Consider the following 11,673-nt stretch of genomic DNA (forward strand, 5'->3'; position numbering starts at 1 on the left):
AATTAATATACTAAGTCATCTAATGATTGAAATCAGTCAGAATACTTTAAAAATTGTGCATCCACTAACAATTTCTTAAAGTTTTCAACTCAATAATTAATAAAATAGATATAAAATAATAAATTATCTCTTGATTTTTCAAACTAGACTAGTAAAAATGAATATTTAATTTTTAGTATACAAAACAACAAAAAATGGACGGAGGGAGTATTACGGAGTACTAGTTCGAAATTATTGTGATAAGGTTATAAAAAGTTAACAACCGACTACATGATATAATTCTTTATTGTACATGCATTCGGCATTGGCTCATTTTTTTGTTCTTCTTCTTTTTGTTAAAGCATTATCATATTGATATTCTTTACAGTAATATTTTGTGTACGTGTTTTTCAGTCAAATACTTGAAAACCTATAGTAGTTAGTGTGTCGATGTTCAAACCAGTTTTTGATTTGGAAGAACCATATTTAATTAACTCGTCTCTCATGACCATTTATATGCTTCCAGATTAGTGGTTACTAGTCATATCACTAAAATTTAGTGTAAGGTTAAGATTAATTAGTTCATGGTTGAGGTTATAACTTTTGATTGATTGATATAGCTATAGTTAAACGAGTGACGAACTAATTAATAGGGGTAGTTAATTCAGTATTTGGCCGGATTCTGGTTGGAGAGTCAACAATACAAGCAGTTTTATTTTTGTTTGAAACTAATTAAATATTAATTGAGGAGAAAGGGTTTTGTGAGCTTTATTGTTTTAAAAAAAAATAATTAATTATTCTTGGTTCTGTTCTTTAATTTCCTCTTCTTTGTCCTCATTTTTTTTTTTTAAAACGCCTCAGTTTTTTTTTTTTCACTCAGGTAGAAATAAGGCAATGAAACTTCGTACTTTTTATTTTTCTAAATATATAAGCGACGTTGAAATGGTCAGTCGAGAATTTGGATAAAATAAAACTCCACTAAAATCCAAAATCAAAAATCAAGATTAAGAGTGTAGATTATAGTAGAACTTCACGGTTTACATGTTTTCTTGCCCCTACCAAATGTTAAGATCAACGAAATCCTTTATTTAATGATCATAAGAGTATGAGCAAAAAAGTTTAGTGCCCAAAACCATTTTAAAAATAAATTAACGTTAAAATTCTCATAATTGTCAACGACTGTATCAACTTTTTTCTGGTTGGTACTATGACTTTAAAAGAAGGCCGAATTAGAAAAAAAGTGAGAAAGAAAACGTGAAGGAAAAACTATTTAAAAGAAGAAAGAGAAAAAACCCACAACAGCCATTTGAAATTTTAATGAGATAAGGGTCAAAAACACACTCTAACTATCACTTTTTTTTTTAGTTGCATACCTAAATATCATAAGGTTGAGAAAACTACCTAAATTATCACTATCTAGTTTTCAAAACACATCTGAACTAAATGTGTGAACTCACTCTCCAAAAGTGAAGGAAATTTTGAAATTTTCAAAAAAATTATCCACATGGATAATTAATGCTATGGTGACACCTACATGAAAATTAAAAAATAATATTTTTTTATAAAAGAAAAACTGTAAAAAAAAAAAAAAAAAAAAAAACTGCTTCATTTTTTTTTTTTTAAAAATCATCATTTTTAAAAAACAAATAATCTGGATTTAAAAAAAAATTGTAAAAAAATATCAAAAAATTTAGAAAATCAGAAAAAAAAATGATTTAAAAAATTGAAAACTTGATTTTTTATTTTTTTTTAAAAATGTGAAAACTAAATAATCAGTTTTCTTTTTTAAAAAAAAAAAAACCATTTCTTAAACTTTTTTTTTTTAATTTTCTATCATTTTTGATATTTTTTTACAAAAAATATTATTTTTCAGTTTTTTTTTTAAAACAAATAGTTTTTATTTTTATTTTCATGTAGGTGCCATTGTGACATTATTCATCCACGCGGACAACACAACATTTTTATATAAAATGGAGAGTGTAGACCATATGCCATTCAAGAATAATTTGAGGTGTGTTTCTAAACTAGATAGTGATAGTTTAGGTAGTTTTCTCAACCTTCTGATAGTTTAGGTGTGAAACTCAAAAAAAAAAGAAAAATGGTTGGAGTGTATTTTTAACCCTTATCTCAATTTTAATTGCTTCAACTGTCCAGCATACAACATTAACTACCCGTATACTTCGACCGTTCACCTCAATTTTAATCGCTTCAACTGTCCAGCATACAATATTAACTACCCGTATACTTCAACCGTTCACTGTGCTACTCCAAATAAGGACTAATTCAAATTTTCAAATGAATGCAGAATAGTAGAGTGCTATTACACTGATTCTAATTTTTATTTTATTTTATTGTTTTAGTGATTATAAGTATGAACATATATTACCCCCGCCCGTTTATATAACGCAGTTGCTATGCTAATAGTGTCAGGCATCTAATTTTCCTTCGTGAGGCGGAAAAAGTTTTCCCATAAAATGTTTTACTGAAAAGTAAGTGATTTGTTTACTTATGTATTTGGTGATTGGTGGGTAAATAAGTACGAACATATAATACATTTCATTGAATCCTGTGCGCTACCTGCTTCATAAGAAGATTACAACAACAACAACGTAAGCATTCGAGGAAACTACAACACAATACTATTCATAGACAACACTAAGAAGTAAGAACCATGCTGATCGATGTCAGAAAGAAACCAGCATCAGTTCTATGTTATTACAGAAACTAAACAAGCTTTCTTCTTCTAACTACAAGTTACAACGGAGGTTAACTCGAAAGAGAAACAGAAAACCACAAACTACCTAACTGTTCTAATAACAGATCATGAAAAGCACGCATAAGATACAACACTAGTTCTAAACCTACTATCAACTGCCCTTAGTGGACATATCGTACATTATTAAAAGGTCCATTACTTGGGTTCCTCTGAACCTTGGGCAGTCACCGAGCTAGCTTGACCATCAGCGCCCGAAGGTTCAGCCTCAGCGTTGTCTTGTTTATTTCCTCCACGTGCATCCCCCGCGCCTAAAGTTGTAAGCTGGCTACCATTAGTGGAGTGCATTCCACTGTTGGCACCTCCGAGTTGCATACCGGTTTGTTGAGGAATATTACCTTGCTGCTGTCGCTGTAGTTGTTGATGCTGATCGTGCAGTTGCTGCGGGTTGTTAAACTGCAGTGGCATCTTCGAGGTGAACATGCCCTGTTGTTGTTGAGTCATGGCTGCAGCCTGAGGGTGCTGCATGTAAAATCCTCCTTGTTGCATTGCAGGATGAGGAGCCATCTGCATGTCATGACAGACACTATAAACAAAGTGCACAGAAGCAAGAAAATGATAAAAATGGTCCCTTATGTTTGAGGGTATGTTCAAAATAGTCCTTTAAGTATGCATTGAACAGTTTTGATCCTTTAAGTTCGCCAAAAGTTAACACTTTTAGTCTCCAGGTAATATTTGCCGAACTCTCTCCGTTAGATTTGACAGAAACAGTGGACACTTTTTTTCAACTATAAACACCAAGATAGTACCATCAAAACCTAAAAATATGCAACACAACAAACCACACTAGACACTAAAAAGATATTAAAAAAAAAAAAAAAAAAACTGTCAGAAACTACACCTCCAAAAACTGCAGCAGACTCCACAAATGAATTAAAATTAGCAGAAACTACAAAATTTTACCTCTAAATGTGAGCCCTGATAAGTTCCTTTTTTCCCCCATAGTTCCAATCTAATAGACGGAGTTTAGTAAATATTTGAAGGAGGCTGGAAGTGTTAAATCTTGACAAACTTAAAGATCAAACATAAGGAACCTACCATAAAACACAAGGGACCATTTTTGTCATTTTCTCCACAGAAGTAGTAAATAAACTAAGCTAGTTGTCACTCACTTGTGTTGGAATAGCTGGTGATTGTGGTTGCGCATCAGCAATTGCGGCTAAGTACATCAAGTTCTTCTGAAGTTTAGCCTGGTACCTAGATTATCCGGATATCAAGCTAAATTATCAGTAAAGGAAACACTGAATGGCAACTCGATTTAGCATTTCAATTGAATGAGTTAAATAATAAGACAAATGTATCTCATACTGAAATAGGAATATGAAGGCCACCGACCATAATCAGGTATGACATAAAAATGATTCAAATTTTAACTCCAGCGAACTTGGTCAATAGTTAGATATAAAACAATAAACTTATAATGATCTAGCATGCAATTTTTGAAAAGTTAAGACGTAGAATCTTTAATTTGTTTATAACAATTAACGGCGATAGTTGATTATCACACTTTTTCTCTCGAGCCGAGGGTCATATTGGAAACAGCCTCCCTACCCCACAAAGGTAGGGGTAAGGTTTGCGTACATCCTACCCTCCCCAGACCCCACTTGTGGGAATACACTGGGTATGTTGTTGTTGTTGTAGTTGATTGTCACACTATACAGTTACTCCCTCAAATAATGTTAGCCCAATTAATCAGCAATTGTAAGTTCACACTAATGCAGCACAACTAATCAAAATTTATAAGTTTTGATTAAATCTCCGCAAGTTTATCACCTATTTCTTTATTCAATTAATCAACTAAACCTCAAGCCCAAACTAATTGCAGCCAAATATGAGAGGTCTCCGTAGTTATCTTGAGCCAGAATCTGCTGCTTTAGCTTGAGCCACACCAATCATCTCCTATGTACCGGCAAATCTGAAATCGTCCGGAATAAAATATGTTGACACTCTAAGACCTTTGTTTGACATCAATCGTGAGATCTCTGCTTCTCTTTTCTATTGAATTGGCACGCGTTCACCTCATGTAATGACGAGCCTATCTTCTACCCAACTCCTCCTACCCGCTTCCTTACCCTTTTTCCGGTGCCATTATGCTCTGTTTTCACACTTCCCTCTCTATTTTTTTTTTTTCAATAATACAAAAGATAAGCTCCCACTTCTGTTCTAAGCTCTCCCTACCAAAAAGCCTCGCCGTTTTTCCTTACAAAGGGTGTCAATCGTGTTTTAAGCATCCGATGCCCCAATACATCTGTTTCTTCACAGCAGAATATCTTAAGAGAAATGTAAAGAAAAAGGACCAACCTCTGTAGAGGTTTTGAAGTGCAAAAACATACAACAACAACAACAACAACCCAGTGAAATCCCACAACGTGAGGTCTGGGGAGGGTAGAGTGTACGCAGACCTGACTCCTACCAAGGTAGGACGGCTGTTTCCGAAAGACCCTCGGCTCAATAGAAAGCATAAAAGCATAAAAGCATAACAAGAGGTCAGATAAGGCCAAGAGATTCATAAGTGCAAAAACATAATTGAAGCATATTCTTTGAGGTGACGAAAAGGGAACGTACGTGAATGTGTATACACGCTATATGTCATGCTTGAAAAAATAACTATAATACAAACAATATCAATTACGGACTATGAATAAAAAACAGTACATCCATTAGCTCAAAACAAACACTCACTTGACTAATTAGCATTGCATTTCCCACCTCAGTCCTTTTGCAAAATGCACCCTCGTCCTTTAATTATCACAATGCATGTTGCCTAAATTTACCACTAAAATCTTTCTACATACATTTTGCTTAACGACATACCAAAAACCTAATAAGGCCTTCAACCCAATTACTACACCAAAGCGAAGACCGACATCTGGTTATAAACACGCAAATTGGGCCTCAAGCAATTTTGGCCAAAGTGCATCTGGTGGTTGTTGCCCATGCTCATTAAATTCTATACATCACTTACACTAGCTCTAAAACTAGTTATGGAACTTCATAGAGAAAATGACAAAAATGATCCCTTATGTTTGAGAATAGGTTCAAAATAGTCCCTTAAGTATGCACTGAACAGTTTTGGTCCTTTAGGTTTGCTAAAAGTTCACACTTTTAGTTTCCGTCAAATATTTTTTGATAACTAGTCTCCGTCAAATAGTTAACAATTTATGTTCGTTAGATTGATGGTGTGGGATCAGATTTGACCCACTTGGGGGATTATTCTGGGTATGTTGTAGTTGTTGTTGATGTTCGTTATACTTGATGAAGACAGTGGAAGAAAAAAGATTTTAACAATAAACACCAAGAAAGTCACATCCAATCTTAAAATATGCAAGACAAAAAACTGCACTAGCCACTAAAAATATATAGAAAATAGCAAAAATTACACCTCAAAAAGCTGCACCAGAATCTAGAAATAAATCAAAAATAGAATAAACTACAACAATTGGACCTCTAAATGTGAGTAACCGCTAATTTTCATTTTTTTTCATAGTTCCTGTCAAATCTAACGGAAGAGTTCGGTAAATATTTGACGGGGACTAAAAGTGTCAACTTTTGGCAAACTTAAAGGACCAAAACTGTTCAGTGCATACTTAAAGGACTATTTTGAACCTAACCTATCCTCAAACATAAGGGAACATTTTTGTCATTCTATCGAACTTCATAAAGGATCTCAAAATCTTTTACCTTAGTACATGATATCATTATTGCAACATGTCAATGCTTAAAACCAAAAGAACATACAAGTCCAAGTACCAAAGGGGATGCCAGCACTTACTGTGCACATTCAGCTAGTTTCCCAAGATTTTGATGGTCCAATATGGCCAAAATCAATGTCTTGTTCTCATCCAGGTACTGCATCACATAACAAAACCCATTTTACCACAAGAATCCCGACACCTGAAAATATAAAGATATACCTGAGGTGGCCGCGAAACCACTCAGCCACGTAAGTATTTATTCTTTCAAAATAGTTGTGTCATAAAGATAACTGTGAACCATTCACCTATGATTCTGATAAGATGAAGCAGTACTGACTACGTAAATAAAATTTGTAATGAGAAGTATAGACCCATTCTCCTAGTTAAAATTATCATAAATATTATTTGGAAATAGTCAAAGAAAAGATTCATCAAATGTTGTACCTTAATTACTTTCAAATATCATTTACTACTCTTCCATTTCAAAAAGTAATTCTTGCAAAAAAGGTTCAGTTGGAACATGGGCTGACTCCTAATTGCTAGAGAAATGACTCCAGCTCTTCAGCAACCAAAATCATAACCACCTTTTCCGAAATTTTATTAAGGGTTTCTGAAGTTCAAAGCTTACTACAGATAAATAAACCAAGTCGTGTTTAATCAATAGGTTACCATATTAACGGACTAAGTGTCAATGTACTAATGAATTCAAAAGAGATGTACTTAAAAGAATTCCCTAATTAGTCAAAACGCCTCAAAAATTTTAAGATTCCACTAGGCATTCAACTAATCCGCAGTTATTACAGCAGTAATGACCCACCTTATAATATGTTCAAAGTGACATGATAACAAAGGAAAAAAATAGGTGTTGAAGTACCATGTATTACTTAGAAGTAGTTAAGAACCACAGTGTTTATCTTGAATGTAACTCATTATTTAAGTTTCTTAGATTTCAAGATTTACGCAGGTTTGGTACCCATCCAAAAAAAAATTAATTAGGTTTGGATGATCCAAATACATGACAAAGATTTGTTTTCCTCTTTGTTGTTTACTAAGACAAAAGAGTGTGTGCTCTATATCTTTGTCAAACATTTTGCTTTATTCAATTGGAAAAGAACATATTGCCTTAAACGTGCATTTTCTCTTATATTTACATAGTTATCAGCTGTCCTTGAGCTGAGGGTCTATTGGAAACAGCCTCTCTACCTCACTCAAGGTAGGGGTAAGGTCTTCGTACACTCTACCCTCCCCAGACCCCACTTGTGGGATTCCACTGGGTATGTTGTTGTTGTTGTATTATTACATAGTTATCAAGAAAATCGTTGGATATGACTTAAAATGTTGCTCTCAAAACAAAAATATGATTTAAATCCAATTAAAAGTAAGTAAACATGGGCCAAGGAGATATCCCACAGAGATTATAAGTGGCCAATTCAGGTAAAATAACACTTCTTCTTCTCCCGCCAATACCTCTTTTTTTATAAACGATGGTGGTCTCTGGACCACCTTGAGCAGACCTTGATTAATCAAACGAAAAACCTGCTACAGCCTACAGGCACCGGTATCGAAAATCTTACTCACTAGGATTGAGGCAGATGGGTTCACATTGGGTGCTATAGTTATTCACAACTCAACTATCATCCCTGTTTTCAAAAGCGAAATAAAATGTCTATGGGACTTGAAGCAAAAAGCGAGAAGTGAAGTGCATGCTTCTTCGGAGTAAAGCGCACAATCTATAGAAAATGCCAAACATATATGAAAATTAGTACTATAATAATCAAATTTCATGTAAATAACTAATTTTAGCATCTAATATACAATAAGGACGAGATAATCCAACTCCTCAAATTTGAGATTCAAAGAATCAATCGCTTCTCACTGGATCCAAATGGTCAAATGTCATGATAAATTTTGGTAATAAGTATCAACATGCATCTAACATGGACAAAAGAACATTTTCGGGCATTCTGCATAGCAAAGTTCACTATTTTTCCACAAACCAAGAAGTGATGCCAAATAAAACTTCAAGAAAACATGAAATTTTTCAATACAGAAACTTTGGTTCGAAATTAAATCAACAAAGACTACACTTAGCTGTAATACACAGTTAAGATTTTGTATTACTGCTATCTTTACTTTTTTTCTTTATTGGGGAGGGGAGGCGTGGGGGAGCCATTAACCATTGATCTATTCCACGTAAAAGCAGCTATGACCAAGTGCAATAAAGCAACTATGTCCAAGTGCAATTGTAATTATTTTTGCAGCAGAAGTATATCTACATTTACTTGACGTTGAAACTCAGCTTTTGTTTCCAGAAAGTGCAATTTTTTGAAGCCACAGAACGTGCTTTGATCGGCTTATAAACCAATTTTAAGTCTTAAGTACATAGTCATAGTAACCAGTGAAAGTGTGATAAAACTAAATTCCCCTGCTAATACCTTAAGGGCTCGTTTGGTTGGGGAACAAGTTATCCTGGGATAACTAATCCATTGTTATTCCACCCTAGATGTGGGATAAAATAACACTCTAATACCGGGATAGCTAATCCCGGGATTAGTTATCCCGTGGATTTATCCCAACCAAACGTGGGATAAGATGGTACTAAATGTTTATCCCAGGACTATTTTTGCTTATCCATCATACCAAACGACCCCTAAAGGTTGAGCTAAACATTACATTTTCATGACTTACCTCGTAATTCCTCAGTATGACATAGTATTCGATTGAACTAATGAGATAAAATTCTGTATAATAGGCCACTAGCTCTTACCCAAGAAAAGAAATTCAGATGGATAGCCAAGATCAACTATAATTCTATAACGAAATACCTATGAAAGCATCTGAAGTATACCTAATCCAAATGATTTAACGTAACAAGCTAACATAACCTGCGCCCTGATAAAAAAAAATGACTCAATCAAGACTATTAGGCCATTACCCCAATTTAATCAACCCCAGGTTCTATCCAACACTATATTTGCCACAAATATGTAATCTTCTCCATCTCAAATACTATGATATTCAAAAGGGAAGCATTCATCGCAACTTCTAATATTTGCAGAATTTTTTGTCCATAGGAGTAAGGATTAACGAATACTTCCAAAACCACCACCAACAACTTTTTTGTTTTTTTACAACCGTGGTGTCCGGGCCACGGGCCACTACAAGACCTCGACTAATTCCACGTCCCACTTCCCACCGGCATCAGATATCAGGCAACTCTGTCCACCAAGGTTAGGACAGAAGGAAAAAAAAATCACCCAGTGTCTTTGTACTACCAACTCCTTTTTTTTTTTTGACAGATAAGACAATAAATTACTACAATTTTATTACCAACCCTCTGAAGTAGTAGAGATAAATAAAAGACAACAATAAATTCCACAATATTAGCCATTTATCACACATCAAACTGCAGCTGTGAAGTGTTTCTTCAACATTAATTTTCTCACTTTAAGGCAAGAAATTAGTAGTAAAAGATAATAATAGTAATACCTTTTGAATCTGCTCAGTAGTAATATTAGTTTGAGGAAAAGTGGACATCACTGGCATCATTTGTTGTGGTTGTTGCATCCTTGTAAATATGATTTTCTCAGATACCCAAGTTTCAAATTGAACAACAATTAACAAAGATTAAAGCTTTTTTCATAACAAAAAAAAATCCCAAATTTTCAATATTTTTTAATTTATACAATATTAAGGGGCTATTTTTGAGAGTGGGGTTAGGTGGAAGAGTGGGAGGTAAGAGAAGAGTCTGTGTCCGGTTGGGGTTGGACCGAGTGGATTGTTCTCGAATGTTGCAAACTTTAAGGTATCACATGAAATTTCATAGAACTTCATGTCCTAAATGTGAAGAATTTTGGGTGGATTTATGTTTTAAAAAAATAAAGCTTAATGGTCAAAAATATACCGAACTATTACTTTTTCGCGAGTTTCACACTTTAACCATTAGTTGCTCTATCATCATATATGTATTAAAAACATTTTTTTTTTATGCGCGGATTGTTTCTTTTCAGGGTGGTTTTAAATTTTCGCCTTTATATTTGCCTTTAAGCTTTGCCCTTCGTTTGAAAAAAAAAAAAAAAAAAAAAAAAAAAAAAAAGGTGGTCAATATCCGAGGTTCTGGGTTCGAACCCCCGCTCAGACATAAAATAAAACAATAATTTCGCAAGGCAGGACTGGGGGGCGTATATGCCGGATCCGGCATACACGCCTTAAGGAAAAACTAAAGTTATGCCGGATTCGCATAACTAAAAGTCCGTCCCATAATAGAACTTTTCCTCGATAAGCAGTTTAATTATGCCTGGGTACGTACTTTTAGTAAGCGCATAACCAAAAGATGCCTATAAGCAAAACTTTTCCTTAAGGCATAAACTTTGTCTTATAAGGCAAATTTTTAGTTATGTCTTAAGGAAAAGTTCCGCCTTACGAAGATACTTAGTTATGTCTTATGGGGACACTTAGTTAATATATATATATATATATATATATATATATATATATATATATATATATTTTACTTTTCAAGGCAATCTTTTAGTTATGCCTTAAGGAAAAGTTCCGCCTTATGCGGCATACTGCCGGAGGGAGGCAGATCGAAATTCAAACTCTGCCTTGCGAATTATTTAAAAAATTTTGACTGAGCGGGGGTTCGAACCCGGAACCCATGGGTTTTAGGCCAAGAGCAAAAATTAAAGACCACCAATTTGAGGGGCAAAAGTTAAAGACCACCCCAAAAGAAGGACAATTCACAGAATTGCCCTATTAAAAACACACCTCAATTATCCGCTGTTTTCTTTTCCTACCTGATAGGATTTAAAGAGAATACATAGATGGTGATAATTCAGGTAGGAAAATGGAACAGCTAATAGTTGGGGTGTGAAACTTGCGAAATAGTGATAGTTTTAACTATTATCTCAAAAAAAGAAAAATTAAATTCTTTTTCTTCCTTCCTTTTTTTCAACCAAAAATTATTTCTAGAGATTTTTTTATTAGCAACACGAATTACGTGCATACATAATTCTTTATCAAAAGAAAGAAAAAAATCCCAAACTTTCAATATCTCAATTTATACAAACTTTGAGCGATACAATATTTAGGGGCTATTTTTGAGAGCCGGGTTAGGTGGAAGCGTGGGAGGTAGGGGTGTTCATGGTTCGGTTTGGGTCGGTTATTAGTTAAAACCATAACCAAACCAATTTAGTCGGTTTTTAAATGTCTAAAACCATAACT

General features: G+C 34.1%; 1 protein-coding gene across 2 annotated transcripts; it reads right to left on the bottom strand.

Moving 5' to 3' along the window:
- Positions 1 to 2,500: 2,500 nt before the first annotated feature.
- On the bottom strand, positions 2,501 to 10,231 carry LOC132053494 (GRF1-interacting factor 3-like). Of its 2 annotated transcripts, none has more exons than XM_059445555.1 (4): positions 9,937 to 10,231; positions 6,525 to 6,601; positions 3,865 to 3,949; positions 2,501 to 3,259 (listed from the first exon to the last, which is right to left on the bottom strand). In XM_059445555.1, exons 1-4 carry the CDS (start codon positions 10,012 to 10,014, stop codon positions 2,891 to 2,893), a joined length of 609 nt encoding a protein of 202 aa, XP_059301538.1. In that variant the 5' UTR covers positions 10,015 to 10,231; the 3' UTR covers positions 2,501 to 2,890. The 2 variants fall into 2 exon arrangements, with proteins under 2 accessions (XP_059301538.1, XP_059301539.1); XM_059445556.1 differs by having other exon boundaries at positions 6,525 to 6,646.
- Between the last annotated feature and the right edge of the window lie 1,442 nt (positions 10,232 to 11,673).

Source organism: Lycium ferocissimum, chromosome 4 (assembly GCF_029784015.1).
Source record: "Lycium ferocissimum isolate CSIRO_LF1 chromosome 4, AGI_CSIRO_Lferr_CH_V1, whole genome shotgun sequence".
NCBI classification, from domain to species: Eukaryota; Viridiplantae; Streptophyta; class Magnoliopsida; order Solanales; family Solanaceae; genus Lycium; species Lycium ferocissimum.